Source organism: Poecilia latipinna, unplaced genomic scaffold (assembly GCF_001443285.1).
Source record: "Poecilia latipinna isolate Pla-1442-1.1 unplaced genomic scaffold, P_latipinna-1.0 Scaffold2343, whole genome shotgun sequence".
NCBI lineage: Eukaryota > Metazoa > Chordata > Actinopteri > Cyprinodontiformes > Poeciliidae > Poecilia > Poecilia latipinna.
The window spans coordinates 149450-172184 of NW_015114959.1; the positions used below are offsets into that span (position 1 = coordinate 149450).

At 40.5% G+C, this 22735-nt stretch overlaps 2 protein-coding genes across 5 annotated transcripts in view; one reads left to right on the top strand and one right to left on the bottom strand.

Annotated features, from left to right (window-relative positions):
* lrba (LPS-responsive vesicle trafficking, beach and anchor containing) overlaps positions 1-19097 on the top strand; it is a 148028-nt gene extending 128931 nt beyond the window's left edge. For 3 of the 4 annotated variants that reach the window (XM_015018934.1, XM_015018936.1, XM_015018938.1), the window contains 3 exons: positions 8779-8903; positions 15971-16108; positions 17871-19097. In XM_015018934.1, coding sequence (XP_014874420.1) covers positions 8779-8903; positions 15971-16108; positions 17871-18055 — 448 coding nt within the window. In that variant the 3' untranslated portion in view covers positions 18056-19097. Of the gene's footprint in view, positions 1-8772; positions 8904-15970; positions 16109-17870 lie in introns of all 4 variants that reach the window. The other variant, XM_015018937.1, reaches the window with a different exon arrangement.
* Positions 18763-20341, bottom strand: LOC106937425 (protein mab-21-like 2). Its single transcript, XM_015018940.1, has one exon. It carries the CDS (start codon positions 20197-20199, stop codon positions 19120-19122), a length of 1080 nt encoding a protein of 359 aa, XP_014874426.1. The 5' UTR covers positions 20200-20341; the 3' UTR covers positions 18763-19119.
* Positions 20342-22735: the final 2394 nt, after the last annotated feature.

Sequence of the window (22735 nt, forward strand, 5' to 3'; positions counted from 1 at the left end):
TGTGTTCTGGGTTTGCTTTAGATGGACTCGTCTGTGTGTTTGGGTTCAGGTTCAGCTCCAAGTGTAGAAAGCCGGATCAGAAGAAGTTCAAGTTTAGCCTTAAAAACAGTTGCTAAATAAAATCAAATCCCCTCCCCCCCCCCCCCTTTTTTTTTTTTTTTAACCCCCCCCCCCCCCGCCCCCCAAAAAATTTTAACTGCTAAATAAGTTCAATTCACTTAAATTTAGTTAATATTCTTACTGAGTGTTATCGTCAGGCACTTTACAGTTGGCTTGGATGACTTTATTATAGAATCCAACTTTGCATTGAACCTCAGAGCTTCAGGGGGATTTTTTTTTTTAACATTCCTCCATGTTTGGTTTGAAAACTGGGATCTTCAGACAGAAACATTCTTCCCCTCTACCCAATCTTATCTGACCTTGAGCACCACTTACCTTTCCGGCCGTAGTTTGTGGACGCGTCGTGTGGTGGTTCAAGATTTGTCACAGGATTCAAGATCAGCACTGAAAGCTAGAGGTCAGAGGAATATTGCAATGGGCCAGTAATGGCAGAATTATGCAACCCCGGTCCGGCGGATGGCCTCATTACCTCGCCGCGCCGGTGATGAATGGCCTCGCATGCGCGTTGTCAAAATCACAGGAAAAATGTGTCTTCATCAAAAATACAAATGGCGTCCGTCGGCCGGCGTGGTGGAAATCTGTCAACGACGCTTTGCTTTGAAAACCGTCCGACGCAACATCTATCCCCTCCCTTTCCATATAATCAGATATAATTACTGTTTAATGGTCTGCTTTTGTTGTAAGATCTACACTCGGTATAATCACTGCTAATTGGAAACTTCATGCGAAGGTAATTAGGCCTTTGATGGGCGTTATTTCATTTGGGAGCGCAACTCTGTGGGAGGACCCGGGTCTGTGCCAGCTGCCGAGGAGGCAGAGGGGCAGTGTGAAACTTTCTCTGTTTTTTACTCCTGTTGTTTTCTGAGGAATGTTAATCAATTTGATTTAATTGGAAATTGTAGGTAGCTGGGTTCCTATTGACTTTATGTTGCGCAAATTGAAATTATGAAAATAAATTTGGTTAATGGAAGCATGGCGAGTTCTGAAAAACTTATTTGACAAGAAGGTTTTGTGCTAGGATGTAAATGTAAATGTGTAATCCAACAGAAACACTTTTTTCACGTCACACAAGTCATGCGATCAACCGGATGTTACAACAGGAAGCGGTAGGAGGATGACGTCAAGGCATGTTTTTTAATAAATTTATTATTGTGATTTTAATTGCATATTTTAATTTAATATAATTACTGCAACTTCAAGTAAACTGAGTTATTCAAAGGAGAGCAGCTTGTTGCCATTACTCTACAAGAGTTAGAAAAATACCTGACATGTCAGGATGACTTTCCGTTGAAGATGGATTAAGTTTCTAAACACTTGTTTTTCAGAAATACTGTTTAAACTTGAGCACCTGTGATTTTATTTCAAAAATATATTGTTTTGTCAAAACACACATTTTCATTTTACTAGGCACACTACCAAAAAGAGATGGATTTTACTAAAAGTTAGAAGTAAGGTACAGAAAAGAACCGAGTTGTTCTGTGGTGCACAACTCTGGAAATTAATGCCAACTGTTGTATTTAATAACAATATAAAAATACAATATAAAGATGTAATGAAGTGATGTGTGGACATCTGCAAGACTGAGCATCCTAAATAAACAAAACTAAACAGCAGTTGCAAAATTCTTTTTTTTTTTGTCACTATTAGTGGAATATCAAAAAAGTTTTGCGCACATTTGCCATGGAAACACAGCGAGTGAACATGTTGCATTTCCAGCTTTAGGCATCCTTGTTTTTAGTTGCATCTTCCCTAAAAACAAAGTCCCCGTATCAGTCATTTTCATGCAGTGCTGCTATCATTTTATTAAATATTGAATCTACCTTTGCTTTTAGGTCGAAAATGAGAAATAGACCCATTAAATAAGTTGTTCCTCTGATTAACAGAGAGGATGCGGGGGCTAAGATGGAAACACTTCCACGTCTGTGACCCCGGGATCACCTCGGCTGAATCTTGTAAACAACATTAGCTGAGGTGAATTAACTCATGTAGATGGGCTCCTGCTCACCTCATTGGAGTAGGAAGGATAGGCATTAGCACACACGCAGAAAATCACCCCCCCTGCACGACTTAATCACACCGAAGCGTTTCATCGGGACGGTTGTTTGGTCCCGTTTTCATTTTAATTTGAGCCCAGAGATCAGACTGAAGCCATCACTGCCACGGTTTTGACAAAGAGCCAGCACTCTGGCTTCCCGGCTCCTCAACATGACAAATCCCCGGTCGGCCACTGCTCCCGTTTCTTCTAAACACATGGTTTATGCAAATCAAAGCAAAATTATCTTTGGGGGGTTGGTGGGAGATATAGCGGCAATGTTTGAGCGATTTGAGGGCTGCCAGTAGAAACTGGCATTAATATCAAATAAGCAGGAAGGTAAAAATCTCCGGCGCATATGCAGCGCTCAATGACTGTGCCCAAATTAATTTAGCAGAAAGGTTATGAATGGCTGTTTGTGCCAAAGTGCAGCCGCTTGTGGTGATATATGAAAGCCTATCCGCTTTGCATGTCCTGTTCGGCATGATAAAGGTCATGTTATCACGTACGCGCCGCCAACGCTGCTGAAACAGAATCAGCCATAACTTTAGAACCGTTCATGCGATTCTGAGGATCCCTCTGTTGCCAAGGCGACCAATCAAATCATGTCCTTGAAGCTCTGGTACCGAGCTGTTTGCAACAGAACCATTCAGCTTGTTGAATGAACTGTGCTATTTTGTACTTCTCACTGGTCATGGATTAAAAACTCTATGTACTGCTCACAGGTACTGAAGTGAAACAACTTTCTAGAATAAGGACAATAAAAGTTAAAAAAAAAGTTACAACTGTGAAAAGATAAGATTCTTATAAATAAAAGAAGTTAAAACAGCTGTTTGGCGTGTCAGGTTGAAGCAGTTTACTGGACGATAAATTGTCCCAGAATTTATCGCGATAAACGATAATGTTGTTCTGAGACCATTTTTAAGTAATATATAATAACGGCATAATAATGCAGTGTCAAAGATAAATAAATTTTAATTTCTAATGATCATTTGACACTGGAACTGAAATACATTTTAAATATCCAAAATAAGTGAACAAAATTATCCTTAAAATAACCAAAGTACCAGGCTGAAGACTTTTGTCATCCAGTTTTTAGTAGAAAGCGAGAAAAATAATAGACCATGCAAATTTTGAGCTGCTTTTAATTTATCGTGATTGGTTGATTGATTAATTGATTATTGCGACAGGCCTAGGCTGCTGTTCCTTCATTTGACTCTTGAACACTTGATGGTTGAACTCATCCCCTTCGCTCCATCATACCTGACGGTGGGAGTGAGCCATTTTATCCAACATGGTGCTCTACATTATGATTTAATCAATTCAAAAGACTTTGTCATAAAATGATCGACCAACGTTGTTTCACTATTTTTAATTTCTGGGGAAGAGAACAGAGCTAATAATGCTCTTGATGACCTTCTGAACAAATAGTTTTTGTTTTGTTTTTCTTGAAATGTCATGGACTTTGACCTACACAACAGTAGCCTTAGAGTCTAATATGTGGCTGACCTTACACATTAAGTGTTTTTCACTACTAACGGCAAATCCATTTGACCAGATGGGACGATGCACGGTATTGGGTTGATGAGGACAATATGGCCTTCCAGGAATATTTTCAAAAATATTCTTTTGTTCTCTGATATTGAGAAAAGGTTTCACAAATCAAAGGTTGATGTGTAACTGATCAGTTCAGCTCATCTAATTCTGTGTTTTCTCTAGCAGCGAAACGCTCATGTTTTGTGATTTCTTTAATCTTAAGCTGGGTTTTAAAGAACCAATCTAAATATTTTTGTCTAAATATATTGTAGTTTTAGAACTGGAGAAAAAAGCAGTGCAGACTCCCTGGAAACCTGTGAAACCTGTGCACTGATAGAACGTTAGCCAGTGTTTCAATAATCACGATTCTTTAGAATCATCTTTTTAATTTTGTTCATTTTCTTTAACAGCAAACTGGCGTAGTGACCCACCTCACAAGGCTTCTCTGTCTATACTCACGCAGCAGGTCTTGTTTTTTGTTGAAATATATATATTTTTTGTCGTCATTTTATCTACTAATTAAATGTGACCGCAGTCAGACTCCTGATTACGACCAATGTAGTGTCGCAAATCAGCAGGCACTGCCCGTTACCCAGCGGCACTCCAACATGATTGCTCAGCTGGATTTGCAACTGTGCAATGGCTGCTGGAAAAGACAAGTGTTTTGTTGTTGACTTACCATCCAGAAATCACTTGCTGCGTTCCTGTTGATTGTACAGGAGGCTCCACTTCTGCTTGTCAAAGATGTTCCATTTTATGTGCGAATGTAAACTTTGAGTTGGGAGGAGGGGGAGTGGCTAGCAGCAACTTGTTTGGATTTAAGGTGACATGACGCCCTAAAAACAGTTCATTCTGAAAGGAGCTTAAAATCTCTATCAAAGAATGAATTTGTGCAAAAAAATGTGATGGATATATTTTGTATGGACCTACATTAACCAGTTCAGGGACACATAGTAGGCCACCTTTAAACATAACTTCCCCATGATGATTTAATTCATTGAATAAACCTGCTTTCATCAACAGCCTCCCCTTTTTACCAGACACCATTTATGACCCAACTAATTACTAATTACACAAGTGGCTGGCGTGAGCTGGAACACAAACGCTGGCCCCTTTTGTTATTTTAATAGTTGTTATTTTGAAGAATAGTGCGTCTATAAATTGTACTGAGGAAGCCCTGGGCTCTGAATAATTTATTATCTTTGTGGAAACACACTGGGTGTGCAGGGCGGGGGGTTGTGGAGCGCTGGTCGTTCTTTTTACGGCGGTCTCCTCTCATCGGGGGGGATTGATGAGCAGATATCTCTCGCTGTCGTCCACCTCTGCTGGCACCTCATCATTAGGACTTCCTCTGTCGCCTGGTCACAGCCAGCTGGATGAATAAAGCTGGCAGAGGTGATACCCCCCAACCCCCACACCTCCTCCAACTCCCATCACCCCCTGCAACTAATTACTCCACCCTGATGGATTAATGTGTATTGTGCGAGTCGGACGTTTCCCCACCTCATGCGAGGCGATGCGAGCGCAGCCTCAGTTCGGAGCCACTCTGTGCTCGGCCTCGATAATTATTTTCATAGATGAATACCGACGGTGGGCAGGATGATGAATTGGCTGTTTGCGTTCTGAGACTATCGCAGACGAACACGGAGCACAGTCTTTGTCACCAAGCAGAAATCTGGTCCTGCGCACACCTCTGCACTCCCTCAACCTGTATGCCTCATTCCACTTAACATACAAGCTTTTCTTTTTCATTTTGGGTCCTCCATTTTGTTTAGATTTTAATTAATCAGGCAGACAGGTTTAGAATATTTTCATTTTCTTGCGTAAAGCTGCTCTTGGTTTGATCATTTTGTAGCTGTGTTTCCATTACAAGTGTGCTCACATCTTTTTCTGTGTTCTGCTAATGTCGGAAAAACACAATTTTATGTTTCCGTTCAATAAGAAATTAAATTAAAATCATATGTGAATTAGCTCGTTCATGCGATAAGTAGTTAAAACTCATGCCGACATAGGATGTAAACAGTTACATGAAATAATTAATCCAGGATGCTACCGCTCATCATCTGTCAGCCAATCAGAGGAGACGTTGGCGTCTTACTCAGGCGTTTGGAGCCTACCTGGGAGGCTTACCGCCTCCCAGGTAGGCGGTAAGCCCCGCCTACCTGGGAGCGGCTAAGTGTGCGCCGTTTTGGGGAAATTAGTCGACTATTTTTCAGAAGAGCTACGGATTCAACACGTTGGAATGACGTACAACTTTTTATAAACTGTGTGAAGCTGAGAGAGCTCTGGTGGACCCAGCTGCAGATTGTATGAAAAAAACAAAAACAAACCATCATTCTACTACTACTTCCTGTTGTCTTCTTCAACGATCCACCATTAGGGACTTCAGGTTATCATGTGACTTGTGTGATGCGAAAAAAGTGTTTCCGTTGCAGTTTTGTGAAATCCTTCTCCTTCAATATGGCTGAAAAAGCACCTCATCATAGCACAGAATTTTTTCGAAATTGCCTTGTTTTTATGAATCTTTTCTTTCGTAATTTCAGTTTTGCAATTGAACTGAGTTCCTTCTGCTGCAGTTTGTCGTCTGATTAAGACACAGTGCTGACATTTTGAACCTGAATAGTTTTCCTTCTTAAATGATTGACTTTTATTGCTTTGTATTATTATTAATTTGTCACACTGTTGCTTACAGGGACAAAAGAGCTACATGCTTCCTTGTACTGGAATGGAAACAGTAAATGTCCTGTACTTGTATAACATTTTATCAAGTCAGAGGACTCCAAAGCACATTACACTGCATTTAAACACTAATGGTGGTTAGCTGCTCTAGCTGTGTTGTCATTGAACATATAATTACACAATTCAACATTTTGAAAATAAATGGAAACATGACCATTTCGAAAAAAAAAGGTTTTGGCTGAAGGTTTTTTTTTTTTTTTGGGCCCCATCATAATTAGTTTATTTCACAAAACTGTAATGGAAACACTTTGTTTGCCTCACAAGAGTCACATGATCAACAACCAGATGTTGTTAACTGCAACATCTGGGACTGTCAGCTCTAACTGGTAATTTTTGCTATTTGTTTTGATGCCTTAAACTGCTCACGTCTTCCATCTGTGTAATAAATGTTCAAAAATTAGTGATACATTTTTCTGTGGAAATGTAGAATAATTACAAATAAAATAAATGTTAATTATGCTCAAACTTAGCCTCAGACGTCCCTCGTGGCTGTAACACGTCATGCCTCTCATAACTAAACGGCCAGATTGAACCTGTCCTATTGAGAAAATGAACAGTTCACATCTTCTTGCTTCCCTAAATGGAACAGTAGTTTTACACATCGTCCTCATATTGAAATTACATCTGAGGCCTGATATTCAGCGCTCAATATAACCTCAGTGAACCTCAGAGCGTTTTATTTTTCTGACTTCACAGATAGTTGTAAATATACATATACACCCTTCTCATTCTTCTGCTTTCCTCTGCTCCTCTTGGGGGTCGCCATGGTGAATCATCCTGTCTCCTCCTCACCAGATTCTTTGCATTTTCAAATGTTACTCTAAACTCCTCCATAAACTCCTTCACTACAGGAATGTTCTTCTTTCTGCTTGACGTCTTAATTACCTAAAAGAATCTCGGGGATTAGCAGGTGTTAGTGAAGTCACAAAGACCAATGAAAGCCTAGCCTGGTTCATAATGAAATTCAATACTTGAGGGAAAATCTATTTTTCTTTTTCTTGGAACACAAATATGTATTTTTATTTCTAATGTAGCAAGTATTGAAGTGCATCACTTTGCATGTTTAATATTTAAATGTACTTGCTACAGATATTTGATACTTTAAGTCAACTTGGAGTAAGACTTTGAACATAATCGTTTAGCAGAGGTCTGTCCCAGTTACTTCTCTGCTCAGCTCCTTCAGACTAGCCAGCAGCAATTAGCAAACACCTGGTGGAACTGAACATCTGCTGAGCTCATTATAGGAGCTACTGCTCAGTGCAATGCTGATAAAAATGTTGCTAAAGGGTTAATATAGGAGCCATGTTGTGATGACTTCCTGAAGGCGGAGTTTCAGAAAGAGCAGGAGTTCTTTAAAGAGACAGAGGCCCAATTTCAAGCCTTTAAGCTACAAAGTCAAATTTCTTAAGTCATATTTGATAAATGTAGCATTTTGTTAACAACTGAAGGCAACATAGTATCACTTTAAGGTGTAATCAAGTAACTATGTGGCTGGAAAACACGTAATACTTCCCCTTTAACAAATACATGGCTAAACAGGCTAGGAGACTTGAATATTCTTCCTTCTTAACCTTGACCGTGTCATTTGGGTAAAGTTTGTGGGAAAAAATACATTTAAAAAAATTCTACATCAAAGTTTAATCATATTTTGTTGGTTGTTGAAAGTATAATGAATATCATTTTCACCTTTCAAGATAGAAAAGTGAGAAGAATGCTTGTACAATCAATAAGTCAACGCTTTCCCCTTCCTGAGAGCCTTTTCCTGCTGAATAACTCTGGTTAAAAAGGGAGATCTAAGCTACAAATTAAAATTGTGCCCACAGACATTGATTAATATTGGTAGCTCTAGCCGGCCCCCCGCCCCCCTTTTCCTCCATGTCGGTAATGGCCTTCTCCTTCTCCTGCCGGCCATGAATCCTGACAAGAAGTGTCCTGCTGGGCCCGAAATGAGCCCAGAATGGAAGCGTGTGCCACAAACGCGTGTGGGAAATGACCATGGTGTCGTGTGTTCACTCAGCTGTGATGGTGCCCACTCACTCAGTCCGTCTCCTCGGAAACAGCCGGAGGGTGGAAGATGGGGATGGGGTGGGGACACCTTTACCTCAGAGATGGAGATGGAGTCATTGTCAAAAGCAAAGGGCTGCAATGACTCGCCATCCCAGCATGCACAGGGTGAATGTTTTTGAAGACAGGATCCTGAGAGTTGTGAGGAAAAAAAAAAAGGGGAGGGGGGAGTCCAAACACAATGCAGGCTTTATGCATGCCTGTTCCGACCAAGTGCTAATGCCGGGCCCGCTATACCATGCTGGCTGGTAATTGCTAACACATGTGCAACCTCTGTCTCGCTGCAGCTGGCCGAGGGAGTTCTGGCGCCTGGACTACTGGGAGGACGATTTAAGGAGACGACGGCGCTTCATCAGGAACCCGTTTGGATCCAGTCACTCGGAAGCGGCGCTCAAAGCGGCCGCCGAACACGGTCAGTCCAGCTCCTCTACGTGTGAATTTACTGTGCGCTCTTTTTTTTTTCTTTTTTCTCCCTTCCACCACATCGCAACGAGGTACAAGCTAATAAAGATTAGTCCCTCTTGTTGCAATAAAAGATTTATTGTTCCACAACACACAGTAAAACACCCACATTTGAATTTCACATAAATTAAGCCTACTCTCGAGTTCGCCTAATTCACTGGATTATGAATCATCGGGTGTTGGAATGGAAGAAGTTTGTTTATCCGCTTGCTGCGGCCGCGTAGTGGCGGCTGATACTGGTGGTTAGTAGAAATCTCTCTCCCTGCTCTGTTTATTTCCCGTCTAAATAAAGGTCATATTGGGACTTCCCCCCTTTCGTCGTCGGACTCGTCACGTTAGCCTGGAGCAAACCTCCATGTTTAGCGGCAGCATTTGGAAGTGGTGTGAAAGCTCTTAAAACAATTTGATCTTTTATTTATTTATTTTTTTTCTGTAGCATTAACTCGCACAGAAAAGCTGAGAAAATCTCACCTTTGGTTTTGGCCGCATTTATTCAGGTGGAAAAACATCCATGACCAAGAAGCAATTCCCACGATAATGTCGCCCTCAACAACCGAACACATCGCTTAGCCTTGACTTTGTGTTTTCCTTTTCATTGTGGTTATGATGCGACATGGAAGCTAATGTTTTTTTTAGCCACTGTTCAAGACGGAAAAGACTAGGAAAGATAAAGTTTAGGTTTTTTGTAGAACCAAATCTAGTTACCTCAGTTTTGCTGGGGTTAAGATGCACTGCAAAAACATAAAATCTTACCAAGTATTTTTGCTCTAGTTTCTAGTGCAAATATCTCAGGTACTTAGACAAAACCTTTCAGCAAGAGTTAGGAGCTTGTTTTGACTTAATTATTCCTCGTTATTGATTAAATTGGTCTAGTTCCATTAGTGAATATTTCACTTAAACCATGGAAAAATGTTATGAAGTGAAACTAGAGTTTTTCATCAATACTAAGTAATTATTGTCTTAAAACAAGCTTTTATTTGTTGCTGAAAAGTCATGTGGAAGTTTTTGTCTTATTTCAAGATATTTGTTCTTGAAACTACACCACCATTGTTTGGTAAGATTTTGTGTTTGCAGTGTAAAAAAAAGAAAACACAAAAAAAGACACACTGAGGATTGTGTGTTTAGAACAATTTGTTCCCACTGGCTTTCTAGACAAACAGAGCCAGTATCATCAGCGTATGCAAAGGGGAAGAGAAGTTTCAGAAACTTCAGTTTCTGGGTCAGTTTGGAAACGTTCCAAACTGAAAACTTCACATGAACTTTGATGTGGATTTTCTTGGGAATTAACTTGAAATTGAGGGTCTTTAAAAAACAAAAAGGAAAAAAAAGTGATATATAAATATCAGATTTAGATATTAGATATCACAATATCATTTTGTCACAAAATGAATGTGTGATATTTTGAATACATTTCATGTGTTTACCTAATAATTAAATTTTATTTTTCATTAAATCTTTACTGCATATAATCCACACTCTGTGTGTGTGTGTGTGTATCTTGATCAGTGTTGTGTTCTGGGCTCAGAGATGTGGTGTCAGTAGTCCATGGTTGTAGAAATCATTTGTTTCTGTGATGGAGGAATATCCAGCGCGTATTGGGGGCGTGGCCTCAGCGCCCCGCAGGAAGCAGTGTGTTATGTTTGTGTGACTGAGGAGCAGCACAGATATACTCCAGTGTACTCGTACAAACCAAACACTGGTTGTAGACAAGAATAAACTTGTTTTTTTTTTCCTTCTCATCTTTATTCAACATTTGTGTCTAAGGCCATTTTCATGTAAGTAAATATTCCTGCATCCAACTTTTAAATTTCCCAGATTTTTAATTTTTTTTTAATGAATGTGAAGGACTGGTGGAGTTTTCAAGTTTTGTTTTTCCTAAACGTATTAAGTTCCAAACATGCCTCATATACACAAAACCTTTGTTTTAATTTTCTCCTCCAAAACAAAGGCTAAATTTAACTTCCTGTTTAATGCAGTTTGGCAGAACGTAATATGTTGTGAATATTACTTAAAGTAAGAATTGTAATAAAACAAAGTTTACTTTTTGTTCACAATGAGATTAAAATAGAAATGGAAAGTGGGGAACTTTAGGTGTAGCAGCAGCAAAGTGGCAGGTAAACAAACAAAAGAACATACTCACAACCTAAAATACTGTTTATTTATTAGAAATAGCGCACTGCGATCATTTATGTACATAATGTGCATCAGAGGTGGGCGGATCGATCTGTTGGTATCAGATCAGTATTAGTGTGATAAGATTGATAGTTCAGTTTGAGATTCCTCCTTAAAAAAATATTTTTTTGTATTTTAATTTTTTGACTATACCTTGAAAAATATTCTTTATGCTTGTTCTCAAATCATGTGCTTGTATTTAGGAAAAATGCACACATTTTATTTTTCTATTCTATGTTAATGTTATTGAAGTATTTTGTAGACACTTTTAAATGCAACTCTATGATTTAACAGAATAATTCAAAAGACAAACCAATTAAAGGTCGGAAGTTTCATATAACGAACCACAATAAAAAGTATTGGTATCAGCAATCTTGGCCGATACCAAGATATTTACTTACCGGATAGATACCAAAATGTGAGGATTGCACACCAATAATGAACATGGCCAATTGTGCTTTAAACAATGACTACTTACAATTTTTGAAAATAAAAGCTGTCCAAATAGATATTCAAATACAACAAAAAATGCTTTTTAAATGAGTGAAATTTTTCCAACTCAACTCTGGTACTTAAGGAAAATTATTGATACTATTATCAAATCTTCCTCAACTACAAGTTAAGGTTGCTTGGTGAAAAGTTTACGAAAGTTAAAGTACTGAGGTACTTTTGAAAATACATTAGTATTTAAAAATACACATGATATTTCCTAAAATCAATACATTGCTGTATTGTTTTCTGAGGACTTTTACAGAGACTTGCTGAAACAACCTGATGACGTATTAACACGTAGAACCGATCTGTTACAAAAATTCAACACCACCTGTAAAATCTCTTAACAAGGATGATGTAACTACAAATGAGAGTCGGTGTGAGAGGCGACTGATTGGTTTCCCTTCTTGTGAGGAGCATAGCTTGTGTCCAATCGCATTTCTGTAAAGAAAAACGGCAACAGCTATGCTGAGCCAAAAGGAACGATACAGTAGTCCTTTTTGTCCGGCACTGGAACCCTTACTGATTTTGTGTGCAGTAGTAATGGTTCTAGAGTCGTTAAATCTCATGGGAGCAACGGGTGTAAACAGTTCATCCAGCTCTATTCATAATTCAACCATAGTACTAATGTTCATCATCTGTCAGCCAATGAGAGGAGATGCCAGCGTCTTAATCAGGCGTTTGGAGCGACAAGCCTCTATGTATGGGGAAACTGTAGTCGGCCATTTTACAGAAGAGTTATGGATTCAACACGTTGGAATCAGACAACTTTTTATGAACTGTGTGATGCTGTGAGAGCTATGGTGGAGCCGGCTTCACATTGTATGAAAAAATAAAACAATCAATCATCCTCCTACCACTTCCTGTTGTCTTATTCATCGCTTCTGCCAGTAGTAACATCTGTGATGTGAAACAAAGTATTTCCATTGCAGTTTTGCAAAATATCTCCATACATTTAAAAAGCCGCCTCACCCTACCACAAAAACATATTAAAAATGAGATTTTCTTTATTTTTATTTGAATGTTTCCATTAAGCAAACTTATTTTTGTAGTTTCAGTTTGCTCAATTTTATGGTTAATGTGAACCGCGCTGCACGGTGGGACTATCCTGAATTATCCTCCGCTGAACATGACTTTTTCTTCTCCCCTGCGTGTCCCTCCTAATGCGTCGTCTTCTCCAGGGATGAATGGCAGGTGTGACAGCAGCCGGTAAGAAAATGATTTAGAGGCAATAAGTTTTGGGGACCTCCAGGGTTCTGGGAGGCTCCTGGTCCTGCAGTAACGGCTCCAGTGCAGCTGCAGGTCGCTCTTCCCCTGGTTCAACTTCCCATACAGTTTCTTCACGTTTCCCTCCAGCCAAGCCATAACCGAGCTCAGACATCCCACTTATTCTCCCATTAGTGCTTTTTTTTTTCTTCACAGAGGAAAATGAGTCGAGGGTCCCCCTGTAGGCTCCCATCCACGACGCTGGTTTGATTCTATTCCGAATAACTTAAGCCAATGTCGTGAATTCATCCATCTGTGGCACAAGACAAATGAATGCAAGAAAAATCTCTATCCCTGCCTCAGATATTGTGTAAAAATAACCAGCAGCCAGTTGCCGAATGACCAAACCTTGTAAGGGAATACTGTGCGACTAAACTGTGGGAATATATCATTAGAATAACTCGGTGACACCGAAGCTCTGACGGCATCCATTTTCTGATGTAACCTTTCGTCTTGTTTTTAGCCGACCCGACATTTGTTACGGAAGTTCTGCTCCAGAGGAGAACGCGGCACTGAGTTTTCACACGGAGCACAGAGGTCGTATCTGGCTGTAATTATATTCATCAGCTGCAGAGGGGGGTGTTGGGGTTGGGGGGGAAACAGGCTCACTCTCTGAGAAAATATCCAAGAGATGCTGGAGCCCCCCTCGGTTAGCTGGCTACTCGTCAAATTTTGTACTAAAATTAGAACGCTGTTCACGTTTTTATTTTAAACACAATCTGAACTCTGTGTTAAAAAAAAAAAGAAGAAAAAAAAAAAAGAAAACAAATACCGTGAACGTTCTGCTGCCTGTGTTAAAGAGGGGAGAAACTGTTGTCATTCATTCTGAGCCAAGTCGACTTCCAGAGGGAAGCGTGTGGCTGCCAGTGGACTAGAGTAGGCTGCTCTGTATTTATGGCTGGATAGAAGCATTTTTTTTTTTTTTCGGGGGGATTGATTCGGTCTGGTATGGGGCCCGTGTTGCAGAGGTGGCAGAGTAAATACCTGAAGACTAATGTCTCTGTTCTGCTAATCAATACTCGCCTCATGACCACACTGCTGGCCGCGCTCCCGTTAAAAACAAATTTGTTAATTCTGACAATTTAATTGCCACGACCGTGCATGCTTGAATGGAGTGAGCAGGTAGTTCTGGGCAGAAAGCTTGGTTCTGCTGAAGTTACTTGATTACATTTGTTTTTGTTTTAAAGTAGAAATATTTGCAATCTGCCAGTCAGGATTTTACTTTTTCATAATTTTTGTGTTTTACTTCCTGAATTTAATACTGTAAGTCAGGCTGCTGAGTGTTTGATAGACGCTTGAAAGATTAAGATACAAAACTGTAATATGTGTATAACTACACCTATTTCTCTCTCTCTGTGGGTGTGTGTGTGCATGGTGTGTGTGTGCATATATATATATATATATATATATATATATATATATATATATGATGAGAGAGACCTATTTATAAAGTCTAACCAAATAAATCAAATTAAACAAAACTGTTAATAGAATAGCAAAAATGTTAATTTGAAAATGTATTTAAGAAATTCAGAAAAAAATTTTAAAATAAATTTAGAGTGAAATAAAAAAGATTTAAAATTTCTGTTCTAAAATAATGGTTAACGTAGAAAAAAATTCAGTTCAAAGTAGTGTAAATAAAAAAAAACAAGATTAAAATAGAGGAAATGAGTTCCTAAAAGAGTAAAAAGTTTAAAATAGTAAAATATATAAAGTGAGAAGTCAATTAAAATAGCTAAAGTGTCAAATGTATAAAGTTGAATAAGATTTGACTAAAGCGTCATTTCAAATAAACTATACAAATGAGACAAAACAGAAAAACAATATCTTCAGTGTGAAAATCTTCAGGACAGGATGTTACGTTTGTATTTCTTGAACTAAAAGGAACAACTTATTTCTTCATGGTTTGTGACATGCTGCTTAATATTCCATAAAATTCCCTCCTAACATTTCTACGGAAGGCTGTCAGTGTCTGTTTTGAATCCCATCAGAGTGTTTTATTTTTACTTGACCCCCCCCCCCCTTCACCCCATTGTAATTTTAAAATGATTTAATAAACGGTGCATTAAAGTTTTGTCCCGCTGCCTGTTTTTATTTTTTTCCAGCTCTTCTAACAACTCTTCTGTCCACTTGGCGTGGCGCAAACACAAAAGGCATGTGGTACATATTAGGAGAGCTGGTAGTAATTTCACTGCCGCTAACTAAAGAATCCTCCAGGGAGGCTTAATTACAGGAAGGCCATTCTAAATATCAGTGAGCTGCATATTTTCCATGACAAGGCCCCGCTTCCTGCGGCGGCTCCTTGAGTCTGGCTGCTCCTCTCCGTCTCAGGTGATGATGAGAAATCCCCGGGATTTTCTGACGACTCACTCCGCCGAGGCGCTTCCTCGACCAGAACGCTGGGATTAGCAGCTGCGTTACGGGCTGCGTGTTTACAAAGAGTGCAGGCTCTCCAGCCCCGTCCGCCATGCGACTCTTTTTTACTGTTTGCAGATTGTTGATCAGCAGCTCAAATCCTAATCTGTTCATCTTGTTTAAATGGGGTTTGGATAAAGAGCTGATGTGTGTGCGTGTGTGTGTTTGGATGTTGCATTTAGATGTCAGCTTGACGTTGGTCTGAACCAGCAGCAGGCACCGCCGTCCCCGGTTGTCATGACGCTAGGTGTGAAAACTGATCTGCTGATGTAGAAAAACTGTTGGGGTTATAAAATGAAATGAATTCATTTCCTTGCATTTTTTTTAGGTCTAAAAAGTTGCAAACACTCAAGATTCGACGATTAGACATCCATTTTGTTGATGTGTTTTTCTTCCACCGAGAGGAATGAAGCTTTCCATAAAAAATGTTAGAACAAAAACATTACGTTCAGTTTTAATTTAGCAAGACTCGAGCCTCAGATGAATGTCTGCGTTCCGTCAAGCTGCATTGTGCAATAGAGCGGAGCGTTTGTCCCTCTGATTAATAACGATAAGCTAAAAGCCCTCCATGTGTGACTGAGCAACGCGGCCGAGCAGAGCTGCAGTGTTCTCCACCAAAACGCCGAAGCATGAGCTGAATGAGAAGAGAAACTCTCTGTCCTTCCCATGCAGCGTCCGAGGACGACATCCTGAAGCAGTCCATCAGGAGCCAGGCTCTGGCCAATCGGAACACGGAGAGCGAGACGTCCCTGGACGGGGATGACGACACCCTGTCCTCCCTGGAGGACAAAGACCTGGATAACCTAACAGGTACGAAAGGAGATCATCTTCTTCTCCTGCCTTACAGTCAGCAACATCTCACACACGCAAACACACAAGCACACACTGTATTCTGTGTTCCTGTTACTTCATTTGAATACACTGCAAAAACATAAAGTCTTACCAAGTACTGTTGGTCTTGTTTCTACTACAAATATCTTGGTACACTTGAAATGAGTCAAAACTAACTTGCAAGTAACTTTTCAGCAAAATATAGCAGCTTGTTTTAAGTCATTAATTCCTTAACATAGATGAAAAACTACTAGTTTCACTTTTAACAAGATATTTTTCCCATGTTATAAGTGAAACAATCTGCCTGTAGAAAAATACTTTGTCATCAGTATTACAGAATTATTTACTGAAAACAAGCTTCTATATCCTGCTGAAAAGTTACTTGTAAGTTTTACCTTTTTTCAGGAGTATGAAGATATTTGAACCAGAAACTAGACAAAAAAACTGGTAATATTTTTTTTTTTGCAGTGTATAGATTTGTTTTGTTGTTTAAGAACATTTTGTCTTTATATTTTAAATCACATCTTAAAGATTCCGTCTTGTTGTGATATAAAGGTGCAGTTACTTTCCAGAACAATAGACATATTTTTTAAATTATTATACATCCTATTAAACATATTACGCATCCTTTATGATTGCCAGTGAACTTCATCTGTGGAGCATTAAAGACACACATGCTATTTTTTTACCCTCTCAACTCTCAAAGATTTTATTTTTATCAAATATATTTTAGCAATGTGGATTCTGGATCAGAATCTAAATTTTTATTTTTTATTTTTATTTTTACAAGATCTTTACATTTTCTTCTTCAAGCTTATTAAGCCAATAAACCTTCATACAGTACGTGTAGGATTTTATTCCTTCTCCTTTTGGACTAAATCTGGGCCTAATATTTCAATAATCTTGGTTTAATTAAATATTACTCCGCTTCTCTAACCGGATTAGATTTATAATCTGGGGACGCTGGCAGCAGAATAAACGCAGAGTCGGTTGAAATAAAGCAACAGCGGGATTAAACGTTGATCCCTGTCTAATGACGTGATCTGCGGAGGGGCGGAAGTTGGGAGCTGCGGCGACTCATCTCATCACCTGAAGCAGCAGCAGCTGCTGTCTCTGCCCCAGGTGGAATTGAATGTCTTTTTTTTTTTTTTTTTTTTTTGTTTTTTTTTTTTTTTTTTTTTTTTTTTTGGTTGAGTGAACGGGCTAAAAAAAAAAAAAAACTGTTATTCCAACCCACGGATAACGTGTCAGCGCTCCCCGGGGTTCAGCACAGGGAGTTGAGCGTGGATCCATTTGTGTGTTAGCCCGCCGCCCCGCGCTCTGCTGGGAAATCAAGCTCCGCGGTTCCGCGGCGCACATCTGCAACACAATGCCCGCACATGTGCAGCGCCGGGCCGGGCAAGAAGAACCTCCGCTCGCTGCTCCCCTGAGCCCGCGGATCTTTGTGTCATACTGGCATAAATTAAGATGGATGAGAGATGAAGCGGCTTCTCCCCAAAGCCCGCAGTCAATGCTTCACTGACGGAGAGTCGATACTGAAAATGTCTTCAGTTTTAACGAAGTTTATTTTTGCTTTGATTTGTGATTTCTTTCTCTTATTTTTCATATTTACTTCTCCATTGGGCCTTTAACGGCGTATTATTGTTGTAAGAGAATTCGCAGAAGCAGTAAGCATGTATTAATTTGAACTTAACACAGCGGTGTGAGTGGAAGTTCTGAGCGGAGTGTGTGTGTCCGGCAGGCCCGGTAAACCTGAGCACCAGCGCCCAGCTCATCGCTCCGGCTGCGGTGGTGAAAGGCACCCTGTCGGTCACCGCCTCCGAGCTCTTCTTTGAGGTGGATGAGGACGATCCGAGCTTCAAGGACATCGATCCAAAGGTAAGGAGGGCTCTCTGTCTGCACCGACCCGCTGCTAGAGCGGACTGAATGTTCCGACTTCCTGGGAAATGCTTGAGACCGAACATGTTTCCTTTTTTCTTTTTTCTTTTTTTTTTTCAAATCCATTTGAAAATTAAAATTGTGTTATGCATTATTTTATATAAAAAAGCTCAAAGTATGTAGAGGGGCATTTCTGAAAAAAAGAAATTAAAATGTTCTAAAACTGTTTTCTGAATCATTTTTGTAATATTTTTCCCGCAATACCGAAAACGGTGACAAATTCAGAGAGTTCCTAGATCAGTAGAAAATCTGCATATATAAAAAAATAACCTAAGAGGAGAGAAATAACAATAAAAAAATAAATAAAAATTGTTGGACCTACAGGTGGTTTTGAAACCGCAGAACTGCGTGAAATCGTTTCAATTGAACGGTGTGTGTTTATTGGACAGGAACCAGCTCTTGGTTAAATCTCCTGAACAGCACAGAAATAAATATGGCGACGGCACTGATCAAAACTGTATAATTAATAATTCACTCATTAATCAGATGTAAATATTTGTTCGTGATTTTGTCTGTTTAAGCTGAAAGCTGAGATGCTAACAGGGAAATAAAAACTGAGATAAACTCCGTTAAATCTGTTGTTTTATTTAGATACTTAAAAAAAAAAAATTCTCATGTTTTCCTATAATTTATTTTGAAAGATATCATGGAAGTGGAGCCAGATCTACTCGTCAAAGCATGAGGCCAAGTTGTAATTTAATTTGCAACATTTTATTAACATTTCTTCTGAAGTCACATAATGGAAAAAAAAGAACTTGGCACACTACAATCTTTCACTTAGCGATTTTGTGCATATATTTAAATAAAAGGTTCTTCACTTTGTGAAAACATTTCAAGAAGACGGAAGGAAATGTAGGAACATTTATCAGAAATTTGTACCTTCACTTGTTTCTGCGGCAGCGGCCCAATTTGCTCCGATTTATTCAAAGGGTTTGCTTTGCTGCGGCTTTTTTCTTTTTCTTTTTCACATTTCTTGGAGACTTGGTTGCAGAAGTCTTATAGATTTGATCCCAAAAACAAAACAAATAAAAAAAAGTCTCTCGGCGCTTGTTCTATAATTTGTCCAAACTTTTGGCGTTGGTGAGGATTTCTCTCGCTAGTCTCCACGTCTGCTTCGCCGCAGCCTCCAGGGCCGAATGAGGCTTTCCCTGAAACAAGTCCAAGTTTGGCAAGAAGTAGTGGGGGCATCTGCGGCACTGCAGGCAGGAGATGAGCTGCAGCAGGATGCCGTTCAGCCGGTCTCCCAGGCACGACTCGTCCCAGTCCGTCTCCCTCGGGTGTTTCTCGCACTCGTACAGCAGCAGGGTCTTCATGTGGTAGTTGTTGAGCGGCTGGCCCGGCAGCTCCAGGTGCCGGTCCCTCAGAGTCTTCAGGACCGACAGACACTTCTTCCTGCAGCCGCCCATGAGCAGCCTGTTCTCGGCCTCGCTGAACTGCAGCACCCAGGCGTCGCTCTCCGCCGAGCTCTGCTTCCCCGTCAGCGAGTAGCACTCTTTGGACAGGAGGTTGAAGCCCTCCGCCTTGACCTCGGCCACCCGGTTCGGTCCGGGCCAGGGGATGTGCGGCATGGGCCACTGCGCCGCGCTTCTGGGCCAGATGCCCGTGCACTTGAAGGCAGGGGTGATCTGCACCACGTACCGCTCCCTGATCCTCAGCTTGACCTCGCTGGTGTCGGCCACCATCTTCACCACGTCTCGGTAGCTGCACTTGTCCACGGCCTGCGCCACCAGAGTCTGGAACCGGGAGCGGATCTTTCGGGCTGAGAGGTAGCCCGAGGCGGTGATGAACTCTACCCACAGCGACATGCTCCTCTTGCGGCCGTCGCTCAGCTTCAGCACCGCGCAGCCGGGCAGCGAGCCGTCGTCCACGAAGTTGAAGACCCCCATCTGGTTGAGGTAGAGCACTACCTCGAACTCGTTCGGGGAGATGACCTCCATCCCCTCGTAGCGCGCGTCGATCTCGCTGAGGGAGCTGATGAAGCGGGGCTCCTGCACCTCCACCTCCTTGAGGACATCCGACACCACTTTGCAAACCTCCCTTATGGTCTTCGCAATGGCCGCCTTGCGCGCTTGGCATCTCTCGTTGTAGTATTTGTTGAGCTGGTACACCAGCTTCGCCTGCGTCGCGATCATGTTGGGGCAGAGGTCCGGGCTGTACACCGGAGAGTCGCAGTAAGTTGACGGATCCAACGCTGACCGGTAAAGCCAGAGGCAAAAGCTTCCAGAGCAGCGAAAAAAAAAAAAAAAAAAAAAAAAGAAAAGGAAAAAAATATGTTGGATCAAAGTTTTTTTTCTCTCCTTTTTTTTTTCTTCTTGCTTTTAGCAGCGGATGGACGTCAGTGTGAGAAGGAGGAAGTGCATAGAGATGAATCTGAGCAGCCTGCTAGATTATCAGTCCCGGTCATGAGCACTTCCAGGGAGTCATATTCAGGTTCTGGGTCAGAACCAGGTGGCTGCACAGGCTTAAAGACACCGCGCTGCTGGAGCTTTCATCTCTTCTTCGTGCCTTTCTCTGCCCTCGCTCACTTTTCGTCCACTCTCAGCTCGGCGCTGGGTTTGAGTAGTTTATGAATGGCTCCTTAAGAAGAGTGAAAGGGGGTCGGGCTTCTCCTCCCGCAATCATGTGCGGAGCTGTCATTGGAAGCAGCCAATCAGCGCCAGCCGAGAGGATGACGGTCCTGCCGGAGCTGCGGCAGAAGCAGCAGCGGCAGCGGCGGCGGGGCTCACCGGGCTGCCCGCTGCTCGCAGCTCCACGCCGGGATGCAGAACCGTCCGACTTTCAGCCCAGCTCTCTTCTTCCTTCAAGTTGACGTTTGTCTGATGCGGACGATTCGGGCCGGTCCGTTTAAACAGCAGACATTTTAGAACCTCCTTTGCGCCTCTTCATCTCTTCTTTTTTCTGCTATTTTCTTTAAGTAGACATTTTTATTTCATTCTTTTTTTTAACTTTAATTCTTTCTTTCCTTTGATCACCGCCATCATTAATTTCTGCTCACAGCCTTCGTGCAGTAATTCTAGCTTAAAACCTCAGATAACCGCGTTAGTTTAAAATTTGTTCCCCGTTTTTAAATTATTTCCTAAATTAATGTAAATTAAAATGCCTAAGGCTTATATATTTTTACACATTTGAGTATTTCTTTTCACGTTCGTGAGAGTTAAAATCATATTTAGTATGAATTGTAAATATTGAGTAGCTCGTAGTTTTTGTTTTATTGAACGCGGCTCTGAACCACCTGCAGCTCGGCCTCCGAACACCAGCAGCTCGGTTCGCTCTGATTTTTATCCCGATCCGATGGCGCAGGTTGGTGTGATAAACCCTATTTAACTAAACGGACTCATTTCAAACATTTTACTTAACATTTAGTCAGAAACCTGATGCATATTTGGACCGCAGATCCTCCCCAAACCTCCTCTGCCTCTTCCTCTCTCACACACGGTTAATTTGCCCGTGGGTTTATCTCCATTAACCTTGTCCATGCTGAATAATTTAAACAGGGGTCTTCTGGAGGCTCTAATTGAAGTCCCTCATGTCAGCTGTTAGACTTGTTGTTGCTGAAGGAAAAAATAAAAAAACCACCAGTCACCCACGCAGCGGTGGTGTTCAGACATATTTACACATGTCTAAATGGAGGTAAATATTGTCCTGCAGGGACAGAAACTTTTAGTGTTTTATTTTTTAATTTTTTTTTATCTTTTTTTTTTTGTGGCATTTTTGAGCTTTTTTGTCCCTTTGACACTCAATCCAGAAATTTGAGAAAAAGTTTTGTTTTGGTTAAAACATTTTTTGTATTCAAGTTGAATTTATGCGTACCTTTGCAATTAAAATGTAAATGACTTCAAATATGTGAAAAGATTGTTGTGATTGGGAACGGCACTGCAAAAACACAATCTTAACAAAAGACTCTTGGTCTACTTTCTAGTGCAAATGTATTATTGAAATAAGACGAAACTAACTTGCAAGTAAGTTTTCAGCAAGAAATGTAGGAGCTCGTTTTAAATTAATACTTTCCTAATATTGATGGGAAAATGCCACTTCCACCGGGAGTTTATTTAACTTATAACAAGACTTTTTCCCCACATTATAAGTGAAATAATTTGCCAGTGGAACACATGCTTTTTCATTAATATTAATTAATTACAGAGTTAAAACAAGCTCCAATGTCTTGCTGAAAAGTTACTTATGAGTTAATTTTGCCTCATTTCAAGTATACCAAGACATTCTCTCTATAGAAATCAAGAGTAAAATCCTCTGTAAGATTGAATGTTTTTGCAGTGAGTTCTGTTTCTCTGCCTCCTGGTGATCAGACCTGCTGCTGGATTTTTCTGCTGCTCTTATTAGACAGTAGAAAATGTCCTCAAACTTCTCCTTCAGGCTTTTCTGAATTCTTTAGAATTAATGGGAATGCATAATCTTTATTTACCTGCTGAATGGTTTCAGATGAGGCCAAAAATGTATTTACAAATTACTCTAGAAACTCACATTTTTGGACACATACTTTAGACCCGGTCATCAAACTAATCCAAACTGAGCAACATATTTAACAAATAATAGAGATGAATAATCTTTGCCTTCATGGCTACCGCAGAGTTAAGACTTTCTACGGTTCAAAAACTGGTAAATAAGTTGGTACAGTTATCCGAGTTTGATTTTTAATGCCCAGATGAGTGA